The following is a 15,924-nucleotide window of genomic DNA, read 5'->3' on the forward strand; positions in this document are numbered from 1 at the left end:
GTGGCTAAAACACAGACATGAAATGGGTAAGTTGCAGTTCCTGTTCAGTATATTAGCAGTTGAGCCACTGCCCCTGCCATATATTTCTTTTGTCACCATTTCTTATGTACCACATTTCACTGCTATCCCTCGTGTAGTGATTTCACACAACACAAACATCTTCGACGTACCGATGCACTAGATAAACATTGGGGTATCAAAAAAACTGACTAGGATACATCCTATGGAAACATTTGTCCTTGCCACTATTGTGGCTGAAATACACGTTTCATATATACATAACTAACAGCATGGGTTAATGTTGATGGTCAAATGAGTGACATGTTGTGTATTTTAGGAATGATTTGCGAATAGCTTTACCGTATTTACGCCTCAGACTTTGCGCAAAATCTAATCCAACAGTTACACACATATTTAGGTGTAGAATATCACCATTAAAGCTATAACAATTTGCGTCATGTAACCAATGTACTTTTATTTATAAAAAAAAAAGGTTATACAATGATTTTAAGCAGATTGGACATCATTTCAAAATGATATATATTTTTTGTTTCCAGGTTATAACATTTCTCCAATTTCTGCAAGTGAAGCAACATATTTACAACATTGTAAGTGTGATGGAAACTTCTGAAGCAATGGAGACGAAACTCAGAGAGACACTGGGTGAGCTGGAACTTTGATGGCAAACACTGATGATTTATTATGGAGTTACGGCCGGAGAACTGTCAAGAGTAGACATGTGCTGCCGCCACGAGGTGACACAGCGGTTGCCAAACCAACTCTGAAGATCTCTACCCCAGACCCATGTATTTAGCTGGTTCTGAGAGAATAATCAATATTGTGCATAATAAGATAAAACAGGCAAAGCACTAAAACACCTCTATCAGCTGACGCCTACAGGAAGGAATAGGGAGACAAAACACTGAGAGCAAAGCAGCCCAAGGTTGCAGGCCTGTGCTCAGTGAGGGCAGTACAAACTGACTGGGTCAAAGGTATGGGCCTAGGAACATATTTCCCCAACATTAAGCTTTAATCAGAAAGTCCAGTATATTGTTAGTCCATCACTAAAGACCTGACATCGGTGTAGATCGTCTCTCCCTCTGCTGATTTTTTATTCTTCCTGTCTGCTCTGCCAGTTTTCCTCTTGGTGAAGGTTGATGCTGAATAAGTTATTGAGTCCTCCTCTCCCTGCAAAAATGTATGGAAAAATGTTTGAGGTGGCAAAAGTTGTGATTTACATGTAGAAAATAAAATGAGTCAACCACTTTTTTCAGTCACATCTTCTCTTTTTTACCGTACCTGCTGCCTCTGCTGATCACCGCTGGCTGGTACTGGATTTGTTTGCAGAGAAAGAGAAGCTGTATTATGAAATAAAATTAATTTGATGACATATGATGTAGGTACAATTACACAAATTTGTAATGTAAATCTAACGTAAAAAAGTGAGCTTTTCCCAATAACTGTCTGATTGATTGAGGTATGAGAAACATTATTTACCGTTGCAACTATCACAAGTTTTCATCTTGATAGTATAAAGCAGAAAGGCGATAACAATCAAACTTATAGCCAAAGCAGCAGCTAACAGAAGCAGAACTACGATGGCCTTCTGCTGATCCCCCGTCTTAGGTGCTAAAATCATGGAGAAAAGGAGCAAAAGTGAAAAATCTAACATTTTAGATGCATGTAAATTGGATTTTGGTTTATAAGGGTATCTACCAGATCAAAATTGAATGATTATTAAAGATGTATAAATGCTCTGCAGTTACCTTTAATGTCCAGTTTTGTTCCATGTCCAAATAATATCTCCCCACATGTGGCCACAGCACAGTAATAAGTCCCAGCATCAGAGGAGCTGATGTTTTTAGAGAAGTTGTAGATACATTTCCGTGGAGAGCTAGCCTCAGGACTATTCTCACAATCATCTCCACTGTTTTTATGGCTGTAAATGACACTGGAATGAGATTCATCTGATCCGGCTCTGAACCAGTACACTCTGGTTTCTCCTGGACAAGTTTTGCTCTGAGATTCAGAGAGGACTGTACACTGCAGAGTCACCGAGTCTCCTGGAAGGACTGGATCAGACTGATGGCCTTGAATAATGGCAGTGATATCTGGTTCAGGGCCTGGAAATATAAATATATAGATAAAGGATACATTTTTAAAGAAAGGTGAAATCTACGTTTGCTGTATTTCATTTCAGAAATCAGAAATCATTCATGCATTTACAATTCAAAACCTTTATTGATCCAGGTGCAATCCCATTGAGATCAATGATCTCTTTTTCAAGGTGTTATGTTGCCCCGCAAAGGGTCAGTAAAGATAAAAGACAAAAATAGTAAGCTGTCATATCAAACAAAAGGGGTTTAGTAGATAACACATTAATAAAGTAGTAAAATACAATTATGTTATGTAGCAGAGAGTAATAACAAAGATAAACAGTATAAATGATTTACCTTTAACTCTCAGAAATGTCCCATTCAGAAATGTCATGGCAAGTTTGTTTACTTTTAGGCAGTAGTAAACTCCAGTATCGCTTGGCTCTGTTTTACTTATTTGCAGGAGAAAGGTTCCAGGTCCTTGTTTTGCTGTAATGCGAGGAGTCTTGTCAACACCATTATAATCAAAAGAATATGTTCCTCCCAAGACTTCAGGGACGTTTCCAGGTCCATGCCTGATCCAGAACATGTTTGTTGGATCCAAGGATTGCTGGCGTGAACAAGTCAAAGTCACATCTTTCCCAACACCAACAGTGTTTGTCTCAAAGATCTGATCGTGTGTGCATCCTGAAAAATATAATAAACACAGATGATTGCTTTGTGATACATTAAGAATAATTAGCACCCTGCTGAATCATTATCAGAACATGGCAATTCATATAATGTATCTCAAGTCTAGATACTTACGCCCCACTCCAAGCATCAGCAGTAAATAAACTATGATCAGCATTTTCTGGTCAATCCACTTGTGGCTGCCGGTAAATTAGATCGTATTGGATTAGATTCGCCTTAATGTAATCATATGAAGTGGGAGGTTACAATTTTAGAGCAACCTGATTGGCCTTTCCTTATCTCATTGTACCACCACAGTGGAAATGATATCACCCTTTGTTCCAACCTAAACACATGAAACAAGACCAAAAGCAAGCTTCTGTTTTTATGTTTCATGTTTGTTTTCCTTTAACTGCACAGAGCGTAAACACACACAACAGAACAATCGAAAAGCAATCTTGATTTTCTTTTCATGTCCAGATGGAATTTTTTGATGGGGTGCAATATTGCCACTGTCCAGTATGATATACACATGAGTGACAAACATAGGCTGTCTGAGGAGCTAAGCAAACAAATACTTTTTCAAGCCACTTAAATGTGTGTTTACCTATGCCATAGTGTTTACTTTTGACCATCGAGCAATTGTGTTACCAGGATTAATTTAAGAAGAGAACAACATTAACATAATTATAATAATGTGTGCATAATTCCGCCAATTATAAAAAAGAAAGCTGTTTAAAATATGATTAGCATTTTCTGGTTCATTACATTACATTATTACATGTCACTCTTTTACCCAAAGCAACTTACATACACTCAATACTGTGGGCAATCCCCATTACACATTACAGCACCAGCAGTTAGGTTTTGACATGATTCATTGCTAAAATGAACACGCTTAAAGCCAATTTCCTGGTCACAGAAATGTGAAAGCAATGTTTTGTATGCTGGCTAATAAAGGAAGATACATTTGCAGGTAAAGGTTGCTCCATTCTTTTGTATTATAGTACCAAACAGTTTTGGGAGTTACGGATTTTTTAAAAGAATGTTCAAAGTTTAAGCAACTTCAAAAACACTCCTACATCTCCTACTGTATAACGCAACATTTATTAAATAAGTTTCCTGATATAATATGCCTAGGTCTTTTAAACTTGATCCCTCCCGTTTGTAATGGCTGCTCCTGTAACAAATGTGGATTAGTGAAACAATGCAGAAAAGTCCATTGTGAATGTATCCAAAGTAGACCAGTTTAAGAACTGCCACTTATTTGATAAATGTGTAAGCATACACACTAAAGGAATTGAAACGGAAACTTCCTGTGATCCTGCGCTCTGTAACAAATGATTAACTCATACACTTTCAGAATTGGGATTAGATTAGATTCCAAGGATGTAGCAAAATGTTTAAAGTTTGTCTGGATTCCTGAAAGGGATTCTTGGAAGTGATCAAAACCGTTCTCATTTGCTAACTGCCATATTTTAGTGATAGTAAAATGATTAATCAAAAACATATATTTTTTTTAGAATAGCTGAATACTCATTATAAAAAAAGGTACCAATACCATTAACATTTCAATATAAATGCATAATTTGTAATGCATCCAAAAATGTGTAGGCCTGTGTCTCTAGGTCTTATCCTACCACATTGTTGTTATTTAAACATGCATGTATCTTTTTGATTTGTGTAGACATAGAAAATATAAGCTGCCGTTTGCCACATTGACAAGAACAGAGGAACCATATTAAATACTGTGCAAATCAGCCAATTGGATGCTCCACGTCATAAATGATGAACACCCCCTCTGCCTGTCAGTCACTTCAGCAGGAAGAGCACAGCACAGAGTTGGGCTGTTAAAACATCCGTCCTCTGCAATACACTTCATTTCAGAGAGCTTTAGAGAGCAAGAAGCAGAGCGACACTCTCAGAGTATCAAAGGAACACATTTGTCATGAGACGATTTACAGTTTCTCTCCTGTATATTTTTTCCCCGGGAAGAGAAGACCAATGTCCACCAAGGAAACAAAACAGATAAATTAAACCGACTATTTACAAGGCGCTTAACATAAAACAAATCCTGTGCCGCTATAGTGTCTGTGCACTCTTACACTTTTGACACTTATTAAAGGAACACCTATCAAGATAATGCAGTTCAGTAAAACTCCCCACACTCTGGCAGCATTTTTTTTATTTATTAAGGTTTAGGGTTTCTTGACAACTCAAAAGGTGTATAGAGAATATAATAAGAAATATAAATAGCTTATCTATCTATGGCCAACATTTCCAGAACATTTGTCAGAGCTGCAGGTTGTGGTTTGTGGCTTTCTTCAGGGTCAACAGTTGTTGACATTGACAACAAGCCATAACATGCCATGTACTTTCACACAAACAGTCAGATATAAATGCATTCACACTGACAACCAGATGACGCATGGAAACTTCAGCGCGGCTGTGGTTGGTTGAGGTGTGAATACAAAGGGGCGCTTGTACCTTTCTCATTTTATAAACCTCAGGAAGCTGGGCTTGCACTGCTGATTTACTTATTTTTGTTTCAAATGGCAAGTGGAATACCACTAGTCACACTATGTGATGATCCTTTTTCATTTAACCTTACTGCAAGTTATTGCCTTGTATCTGTAGTTGCAGTTAGTCAGGGGAGGTGCCCATCATTTCCTGGTTCGACCCCCGTCTTTCAGTCGAATTTTAGCCGTGATCTAATTTGGTGATCTAATGGCAGCCTGTCTATTTGAATGTTTAATTAATAAATACAGTTAGATTATAAATTAGATGCTTTTGCATCTTTAGAAATAATCTTGAGATAGACATGTTTTACTTTAAATGAGCATGTGTAAAACTAAAACAATGATGAAGCCTGCTGAAGTCTCATGTAGCTCTCACTTCACATCCTGTTGAAGCCCATAGTTCTGAGTAACAGCCTTGATGCTTGGTCAAAGGGTAGAGAGATGGCCCACCACAACGCATGACTCTCAGTGTAGCTGCTGCATGTGGCTTTGCTCCTTGTTCTGAAGCACAAGGTCTTTACAAAGGATGTGAGATCTGAAAGGTGGAGTGCTTGATTCTATTAACCTGTTAAGCACCAAGCCTATTTTTCATGTTTCAGGCTCGAAAATGACATGCCCAAAACAAATGACTACAACTTAAATTCTAAAAGGGTTATATGAATATTTTTTTTTATCAAAGCAAGGTTACATCTGTGAGTTGGATGTAGAAGTGTCAGAATCAATATAGATGTTTTTTATTTTAAAGAAAATTCAGATTTTACATAGTAAAAAACTGTAAATTATAGTGTCCGTCCAAAAATTCTTTTTTACAGATAGTGAAAACTACCCTTGGATGATGGGTTAGTAGACTAAAAGCTTTAGGAATCCAAAGTACAACATATAATAAGTACCATGTATCAAGATTGATACAAAACAAGTGACATTTGACCTTTTTAGAGAGGTTTAGCCAAAACCACCCCACCTCTGAGGTGATTTGGGTGAAAATGTTTTTTTTTCCATATCTCTGGCCCCCCTTGGTCGATTTTGATGGTTGACACCTCTTTCTGACCGTTAGAGCCAATATAATTGAAGGGGGAGGCCCCCACACACACACGTTGTGAAGAGAAAAGGTGGGGGCTGCGTGCATGTACATTTTCAGCAGAGTGGAAGAATCTCTCCTTCTGGAATTTGGAAACTAAAAAGCAGTTTTATTGCTTATGGATTATCAGAAATAATTTCAAAGAAGGCACAGATACATAGGATGAACCTATGGATTAACTGCAGCATCGTCTTTTTATCGTTTTAATGCCATTGAAGACCAGTTTTGACCAAGGTAAGCCATGTTAGCGTTTCTAGCTACTTAGCTCCACATGTTATGATGTACGCTTTCATTTATAGCGTCGCAAATGTTTATCACTGAGTGTTGAGGAGGGCACCACTAGATTCAGTGTCTCCAGGACACCAAAAACGAGTGGTTGGCTGTGCATCTAGGATAAGTAATAAGGGAGTTATGAGTGAGTTTAAGTGCCGTTTTAGGTTAAATCTTTTCGCTCGTGGCTAATTCAGAGGCTGAGTGCTAGCATTGTGGGTTTTTTTTGGAAAAAAATATTAAAAAGATCAGTTAGCTGAGTTTCTTCCCGTTACATGGATATAAAACATTCATAGTTTTATTCAATATTAAGATTCCTTAGATGTTGTTTCCTGTAAATGACGCGTTTTTCCGCCCGGTACCGGGCGGGCCGTGCGTAACAGGTTAAAACGATAAAAAAACTGTTACGGTTTTGTATTTATGTTTTCATTTTCCACCTTTGTTTTGAAATGTTTTCCTCCTTGTGTCTTCTCTGTTCCTTCTTCCTGTGTTTGCCTTCCTGTCGTTAGTTTCCCTGGGCCCGTTCTCATGTCATCAAATGTCCTTCCTCGACTCCTCGACTCCTCGGTCCTCCGGTAGTGACCCGGAAATGAATTTTAGCGCGCCATGTTGAAGGACATCTCATTTCTCGAAATGCACATCGAGGACCGAGCATCGAGCGTCGAGGAGGCTCTCTGGAGGAGCTATAACCGAGGATACACTGATGGGTCCTCCACGGTCCTCCACGGCTCCTCCGTGGATGCATTTCCGGGAACAGAGATGTTTCAAAGAGTCGTGACGCACGGCCGGACTTATCTCAGCCAATGACAGCTCTGCATGCATCCCCTGGATATTATTTTATTAACTGCTTTCATCGCGACGCGATGTTTACAGAGAGAACAGCTGTGAGGTCCGTGCAGAAAGCAGAGCAGTGTGTATAATATATATCACTCAGTATAACAGGCCTACTCTCTTTATTTGCTTTAGTTTAGTAGATATCTACAAACAAAGAGTCGATATTTTAGTGCTTCACATAATAAAATACACAACGGCTGTAGCCTGATTATTATGCTTTAGGAGCTGTAGGTGCGTGTGTGTGGTGTAGGTGTGTGTGGTACAGTGTGTGCGTAGATGCAGCGGACAGACAGGTCTCAGTTGGTTTGGTGTCCTCTGCTTACTTTTAATACTTGTAAATAAAACTTTTGGCCCGTAATTTATTTTCCTCATTGTAGCGACCAGAGAGGGGAGAGGGGGGGGGGGGGGGGGGGGGGGGGGGGGGGGGGATATATCCAGTCTCTGATAGTGTTACGTTATTATGAGAGTGCTCTGTTTGATTCTGAAATTGTATTCATTTATATAAATATATATATAAATATATATATATGTGTGTGTGTGTGTGTGTGTGTGTGTGTGTGTGTATGTGTGTGTGTGTGTCCGCATCTGTAGCCTGTTATTGTCTCATTATACCGCACTGTGAATGAATGAAAGTAAATATATAAGTCGTCATGAACACATCTGTCCATCAGACAGAGGGCTGCTGTGCCTCCTGTCATCATTAATGGACGTCTCTTTAAAATGACCACTCAGAGGAGAGGAGTTCTCATTTCTCTAACCGCCTGCTGCTTCCCCTCCTCTCTCCTCGGTTCCCCTCCTCGACTCCTCCGCTTGCATCTCCTGTGGGCGGGACTAAGTCTCGAGGATAGGAGTCGAGGAGGGGAGTCGAGGAGGGACATTTGATGACATGAGAACGGGCCATAGTGTGTCTGATTGTCTGATTGTGTTCACCTGTTGCCCTTGTGTTTCTGCCTCCCTTACCCCAGCTGTGTCTTGTCTTGTGATTACCCCTCTCTGTATTTAGTCTTGTCTTCCCCTGTGTGCCTGGTCGGTTCATTGTTTGTTTTTCCTGTCTCCCTCCATGTTGGTCACGATCGTTTTTGGTATTGTATCTTCCTCGTGTTACCTATGTGTTTCATGCCATGTTATTTACGTTCATCAGCTTTTTTATTAAAGCTCACTTTTGTTTTGAAACCCGCTTCCCTTTTAATCTGCATTTGGGTCCTACCTTTTGCCGAACCCTAACAGAATGAACCGACCCAGCGGATTATGATTTTGATTTTGATTTGCTTTCTCTGGATTACTCCCTTCGATGTCTTTATGCTGAGTGGAGTAGAACCTCGACTAGAAGGGAGAAAGAGGCTGTCCTCAAAAAAGCACAAATGGAGGTGGATAACGTGCCATGGCTGAGGAGCTCGTTGCCTGAATTTCTCAGAGTTTTTTTTGGGTAGCCCTGAGTGCCAGTCTCCATTCTCTGACCCTTTTTTGGGATCCCGCCTGGCGTTTGGAGGTCCACGGAGCCTCCAAAAGACCTCAAAGAAACGCAAGGTCAGGAAGCCAGCTCGTAATCCAGTCCCGGCCCACACAGCCATGGATCCGTGCACCAGTACCGGCCCACACAGCCATGCTTCCGTGCTCTATTACCTGGCTCACACAGCCAGGGTCCAGGCTTCTGTTCCGAGCCCAGCAGCCATGGTCACTGCTCCAGAACCGGACCTTACAGTCATGTTTCCGTGCTCCAGTGCCGGCCCACACAGTCATGGTACCGTGCTCCAGTACCATCCCACACAGCCATGGTTCCGTGTTCCGGTTCCGTGCCCAGCAGCCATGGTGCCTGCTCCAGTACCGGCCCACATAGTCATGGTTCCGGCTCCAGAACCGGCCCACACAGCCATGGTTCCGGCCCCAGTTCTGGCCCCAGCAGCCATGGTTCCGGCCCCAGTTCTGGCCCCAGCAGCCATAGTTCCGGCCCCAGTTCCGGCCCCAGCAGCCATGGTTCCGGCTTCAGTTTCGGCTCCAGTACTGGCTCCCCGGCCGACGCCAGCCCCCCGTGTTTTGTCAGTGGTTCGGCCCACTCCAGCCCCTCGTGTCCTGTTGGCTCTCCGGCCGACGCCAGCCCCCCGTGTCCTGTTGGCTCTACGGCCGACGCCTACCCCATGTCCTGTACCGTTGGAGGTCCCCCCGACTACTCTTCTGCCGGGGGTCCTGCCAACCCTATGTCCTGTGCCGTTGGAGGTCCCACCGACTACTCTTCTGCCGGGGTTCTTGCCAACCCTATGTCCTGTCCCGTTGGAGGTCCCGCCGACTACTCTTCTGCCGGGGGTCCTGCCAACCCTATGTCCTGTGCCGTTGGAGGTCCCGCCGACTACTCTCCTGCCGGGGGTCTTGCCAACTCCATGTCCTGTCCCGTTGGGGGTCCCGCCGACTACTCTTCTGCCGGGGGTCCTGCCAACCCTATGTCCTGTGCTGTTGGAGGTCCCGCCGACTACTCTCTTGCCGGGGGTCTTGCCATCTCCATGTCCTGTCCCATTGGGGGTTCCGCCGACTACTCTTCTGCCGGGGGTCTTGCCAATCCTATGTCCTGTCCCGTTGGGGGTCCCGCCGACTACTCTTCTGCCGGGGGTCCTGCCAACCCTATGTCCTGTGCTGTTGGAGGTCCCGCCGACTACTCTCCTGCCGGGGGTCTTGCCAACTCCATGTCCTGTCCCATTGGGGGTCCCGCCGACTACTCTTCTGCCGGGGGTCTTGCCAACCCTATGTCCTGTGCCGTTGGGGGTTCCGCTGAGGGTCCTGCCAACTCCACGTCCAGTATCGTTGGGGGTCCTGCCGACACCTGTTCCGCTGTGGGTCCTGCCAACCCCATGTCCTGTCCCGTTGGGGGTCCCGCCGACTACTGCTCCGCCGGGTTTCCTGCCAACACCAGATCCTGTCCTGTTGGGGGTCCCGCCGACACCTGCTCCGCCAGATTTCCTGCCTACACCATATCCTGTCCTGTTGGGGGTCCCGCCGACACCTGTCCCGCCGGGGGTCCTGCCAGCTCCATGTTCTGTTCTGTTGGGGGTCCCGCCGACACCTGTCCCGCCGGGGGTCCTGCCAACTCTGTGTCCTGTCCTGTTGGAGGTCCCGCCGACACCTGTTCCACCGGGGGTCCTGCCAACTGTGTGTCCTGTTCCGTTGGAGGTCCAGTCGACACCAGCCCTTGCTCCATCCGGGGTCCCATTGGCACCGGCCCATGTCATGTTCGGGGTCCCGTCTGCGCCTGTCCCGTCGGCTCCGGTTCCTGTCCGGCCGATGCTGGCTCCTGCCCGTCCTCCGGAGTTGTCCCGTCAGCGCCTTCCTGCCCGGCCTCCGGAGCTGTCCCGTCGGCGCCTTCCTGCCCGTCCTCCGGGGCTGTCCCGTCGGCGCCTTCCTACCCGGCCTCCGGAGCTGTCCCGTCGGCGCCTTCCTGCCCGTCCTCCGGAGTTGTCCCGTCGGCGCCTTCCTGCCCGGTCTCCGGAGCTGTCCCGTCGGCGCCTTCCTGTCCGTCCTCCGGAGCTGTCCCGTCGCCGCCTTCTTGTTCGCCCTCGAGCCCGGCCCCCTGAGTGCCGCGGTCTTCGCCCTCGAGCCCGGCCTCCTGAGTTCCCCAGCCGCGGTCTTCGCCCTCGAGCCCAGCCCCCTGACTCTTCCAGCCGCTGCCTTCGCCCTCGAGCCCGGCCCCTTGAGTTCCCCAGCTGTGGTCTTCGCCCTCGAGCCCGGCCTCTGGACTCTTCCAGCCGCTGCCTTCGCTCTCATGCCCGGGCCCATGAGTTCGCCCGCTGTGGCCTTCGCCCCTTTTTGGACTCTGCCTTGCCCCCGGGCCGTCCGCCCGGGACCCCTTCCGGGCCCGTCCTCCCGGGACCCCTTCCGGGCCCGTCCTCCCGGGACCCCTTCCGGGCCCGTCCTCCGGACCCCCTCCACCCACCCTTTTGGCCCTGGGTGAAAACATTTTCACCCAAATCACCTCAGAGGTGGGGTGGTTTTGGCTAAACCTCTAGAAAGGTCAAATGTCACTTGTCACTTTGCATCAATCTTGATACAGGGTACTTATTATATGTTGTACTTTGGATTCCTAAAGCTTTTAGTCTACTAACCCATCATCCAAGGGTAGTTTTAACTATCTGTAAAAAATAATCTTTGGACGGACACTATAATTTACAGTTTTTTACTATTTAAAATCTGAATTTTCTTTAAAATAAAAAACATTTATATTGATTCTGACACTTCTACATCCAACTCACAGATGTAACCTTGCTTTGATAAAATAAATTATTCATATAACCCTTTTAGAAGTTAGGTTGTAGTCATTTGTTTTGGGCATGTCATTTTCGAGCCTGAAACATGAAAAACAGGCTTGGTGCTTAACAGGTTAAATGTTCTTGTTTATTTGTGAGATGCAGTGGCACAAAGAAAATGCCTGCTTTGTTTGGTAGTACTAGTTCTTGTTCCAGTCTGTTACTGTCACTTTGTTTTTGACACTTTAAAATACTACTATCCTACAAAAATGCTGTACAAATCAGATTTATTATTTAATAAAGAACATTTTTTCAAGTAAAAAATGGTTAAATTTCAAAATCATTTAAAAAAAAAAATAATCTTTACATCTTTTTTTCAATATCGATATTATCGTACCGTGAGTTTTTGGTATCGTTACATCCCTAGTAAGTACTTAACCACTTCCGGTTCTCTCGTCTTAAAGTCAGTGGTCAATGGCTTTTAGTGAGAGGCCTTAATTAATTAAATAAAATATGTCAGTAAATGCAGCACTTGAGAACGACTGCAATGATAACTGACTAAATGAGACTACTCAACGTCATCATGCCAAACACGAGTGAGCCTTGAGTAAAGCGGTGGTGACGCCCAGCCATGCGAATGTAGTGCAGTTAGTTTATCACCTAATATAAGCTTTTTACTTCTGCTCATTGCATTTATGCCTCAAAAATAATAGAAAAAATGATATACATGATGTAAAGATTATCTTGCTGAACAGAACTTTCAATTATCATAAACAGATCCTATTTTCAAAAATACTCCAAAATCAAATGGAAAAATACAATTATTTTTTTTGTTGAGGGATCCCTTGCCCTGCTACCTTCTGGGTCGGCCCACAAAACTGACATCTCTGCACCACTCTATTCTCCTTTGTAAGAGGGGTTAAACATGTGCAGTATGTTCATAAATCTGAGCTGTATCTGTATGTGTGAGCAGAGCAGCAGGTTCAATTGCTTATCAGTTTGGTATCTCTTGTGAAAATTCAATTATTTATTAGGAAAAAAGCAACACACAATTATCTTTACATAGCATTGACACAGACAGTACACAGATTTGGAAAATGTAAATGTACAGACTTGAAACTGTATGATGCAAGTTGTTGTTCACAACTTTGATAACTCACAATGAAACAAATATGTATCCCTACAGTGTACAGTATGTCTATCTACACAAGCTTACAGTAGCTTTTATATTACTTTTGTGTCATGAAGATTACTTATGTGTGCAAAACATATACATACAGTACAATCCATTATATTAATTGAATTCATGACATTAGGGGCTAGTACCTTTCTTGAACAGAATGAAAATAAATATTGCATCTGCAAAGATTAGCAAATCCAGTATTACACCATCAAGCCAACCCAAGAGCCCGGGCATCAGTGTAGATACATTCTTCTTTCATTGCTTTTGCACCCCCAGTCCCTTTGCTAGATTTCCTTCTGATGAAGGTTGGTGCAGAATAAATCAACGAGTCATCTGTCTGTGAAAATATAGAGAGAAATGTTATGAGACAACATTTTTAGAAGAAAAACTATGCTAACAACTTTACAGGCTTGTCTTTTACTCTACCCGCTGACCTCGCTGATTTTGACCCGCTGTTGTTTCATTTGTATGCAGAGTAACAGCAGCTGTATTATAATGACACATTCAAAAAATCCATTCATGTAGGGCAGCTCTTGCCAAATATGTTTGATATATATTTGTATCAGTGAATGTACTTACTGTTGCAAACACCACAATATTTCCCCTGGAGTTTCTTGATTGCATAAATGAGAAAGCCATTAACAATCACACATATTGCCAAAGCAGCACCTAACAGAGATATGATGGTATTCTTCTGCTGCTGATTCAACATGAAGTCTGCTGACACAATGTGGGGAAAAAAGCAGATAATGAACATTAACATTTGGCGTGATTATGTTCTGGACCATTACTTGACCTTAATCAATCTCATATGCTACATTACTAATTACAGTTAAACATGATGCAGTTACCTGTAGTGTTGAGTTCTGATCCATTTCCAGAAATGATGTCCTCACATGTGGCCACATCGCAGTGACATGTCAAAGCCTTTTATTTTTATTGTCATTGTACACAGAGTACAACGACAATAAATCTTATAGAAGCTGTAGAGACATTTCTTTTTTGAGGGTCCACCTGGTTCCTTTTCATGTACTTCAACAACGTTTCCTTGAGTATTATTAAAACTTTGATTAAAAGCCTTGAAACAGCACATATTTTGTTCTTCTGGTCGTGTTTCGTTCTTTGAGTTGGAGAGTATTGAACACTGCAGAGTCACAGAGTCTCCAGGACGGACTGGATCAGTTGGAGAAACTGCAGCGCTTTCAGGTTCTGGGAAATGTAGTTTCAGTTAGATAGAAATACGATCATGATTTTTAAAATAAAGCTGCAATCAGTATTAGGTAAATAAATTAGCATTCAAGTAAATGTATTATTACTTCATATTTATACTGACTCAAATACAAATTCCTTGAGTGAGATTACAAGTATCTCATTAAAGATACTTCCTTAGATGCAATTTATTGTTTCACTGGCTCTCTTATTTCTTGCTGTCATTCAATCAGTGTCGTCAATTTGAGCTCAAGTTCACATAAAGATTAATTATAGTTAAATAAGTAATAGTAGTTCAAAATGTGTCCCCCAATGTTGCAGAATAGAAGTGCATACATTTCTTTGCAAATCTACTTAAGAGTAAAAATGATACTGACAATAAACAATTTTTACATTTTAGTTGTTTATATGGAAAAAGAAACTAAAGTACATGAAACAGGAATTGTAATGCGTTACTAACTAACTGGCTGTAATGAAATAAGAAGTGTATTTACCTTTAACTCTTAGGTCAGTTTGTGTCAAGAATATGATGTTCTGTTTGCTTATTTGAATACGGTAGTAGACCGCAGCATCACTTAGCTTTGCTTCTTGAATATGTAGAACAAATAGTTCACGCTCTTCTGTAGCTGTGATGCGATCATTACTCTTAAGGCTAAATGTCTTTCCTAAGACTTCAGGAAAGTCTCCAGAATCAATCCTGATCCAAAACAAGCTTCCCGAAGACTTGCGGGGACATGTCAGCTCCACAGAAACTCCAACACCAACAGTCTTTGTCTCAAAGTTGTTGTTTTTTGTGCATCCTGAAAAGACATTTTACATTAACCACAGAGAAAAAATGAGCTCTCTCAATTATTGTAAACATGGACACACATATCTGAAAATCAATAGGACATTTTACATGTACTTACGTCCCACTGCCAGCATCAGCAGTAAATAAAATACGATCCTCATTTTCTGTTTATTCCACTTGAGACTGGTGCAATTTTGACACGCATTAAAAAAAATTCACTATAATGTCATCATATCAAGTGGGAGGTAACAGTTCAGAGCAATCTCATTGGTCTCCTAAGTCGCCTTTTAGCACCACAGCGGAAATATAATGAACCATCAACTGCCTTGTGCAGCCTGAACACATGAAACAAAACCAACAGCCCACTTTTCATGTTGGGTTTCTATTGCTGACACAGAGTTAAAACAGTAAATGATCTGATGTTATTGTGAAATACAATTATAAACAAACAGAAAAACCAAAGAGACAATATCACACAATACATTTTCTGTTCCATATATTTTGTATTTATGTGTTGCGTGGCCTTATTACCAGAAATCCTCAACTAGATAGCAAGCAGTAATATGTTTGTAATTCATGGCCTGTTGTATTTTCTGAACATTGTTTTAAAGTATTCGAGATTTTAAGATTTTGCAAATGTTTCTACACACTAATCGAAAAATGTGCATAATAAACAGGTTGACTGAAAGGCACATAGTCCTCAGATACGCAGTTCATTTAAAAATATGAATCATAACAATAGGACTTAAATTGATCAGTTTGATTAATCTACATTTAGAAAGTATTTGTTAGACTATTACACAAAAATGGAGAAGCTGTCTTATGCAGAATATAATGGACTCCTAGTGATAACCTGCCCACTCTGCCTGTCAGTCACCTGTTGCAAACATAGCAGACAGAGGAGAGCTCTTACCACATGGTATCACCTTTATACATAGTGGAGAGAAAGGCAAGAACAGCGCACCACTTTATTAAAGATCCTTAAGTGTTTTTAAATGAATAACAGGAACACCGATTTCAGTCAAACTCTGGCATTAGAAGTAT

At 42.4% G+C, this 15,924-nt stretch overlaps 1 protein-coding gene and 1 long non-coding RNA gene across 3 annotated transcripts; both read right to left on the minus strand.

Moving 5' to 3' along the window:
- Positions 1 to 455: 455 nt before the first annotated feature.
- LOC117491149 (signal-regulatory protein beta-2-like) lies at positions 456 to 2,963 on the minus strand. Of its 2 annotated transcripts, none has more exons than XM_034141023.1 (6): positions 2,904 to 2,963; positions 2,454 to 2,783; positions 1,767 to 2,123; positions 1,498 to 1,629; positions 1,300 to 1,331; positions 456 to 1,188 (listed from the first exon to the last, which is right to left on the minus strand). In XM_034141023.1, exons 1-6 carry the CDS (start codon positions 2,944 to 2,946, stop codon positions 1,054 to 1,056), a joined length of 1,029 nt encoding a protein of 342 aa, XP_033996914.1. In that variant the 5' UTR covers positions 2,947 to 2,963; the 3' UTR covers positions 456 to 1,053. The 2 variants fall into 2 exon arrangements, with proteins under 2 accessions (XP_033996914.1, XP_033996906.1); XM_034141015.1 differs by having other exon boundaries at positions 1,300 to 1,358.
- Positions 2,964 to 12,715: 9,752 nt separating this feature from the next.
- Positions 12,716 to 13,764, minus strand: LOC117491355. Its single transcript, XR_004556766.1, has 3 exons — positions 13,461 to 13,764; positions 13,316 to 13,366; positions 12,716 to 13,218 (listed from the first exon to the last, which is right to left on the minus strand). It is a non-coding gene; the product is annotated as an uncharacterized LOC117491355 (long non-coding RNA).
- Positions 13,765 to 15,924: the final 2,160 nt, after the last annotated feature.

This window comes from Trematomus bernacchii, unplaced genomic scaffold, assembly GCF_902827165.1.
Source record: "Trematomus bernacchii unplaced genomic scaffold, fTreBer1.1, whole genome shotgun sequence".
Lineage (NCBI taxonomy): Eukaryota > Metazoa > Chordata > Actinopteri > Perciformes > Nototheniidae > Trematomus > Trematomus bernacchii.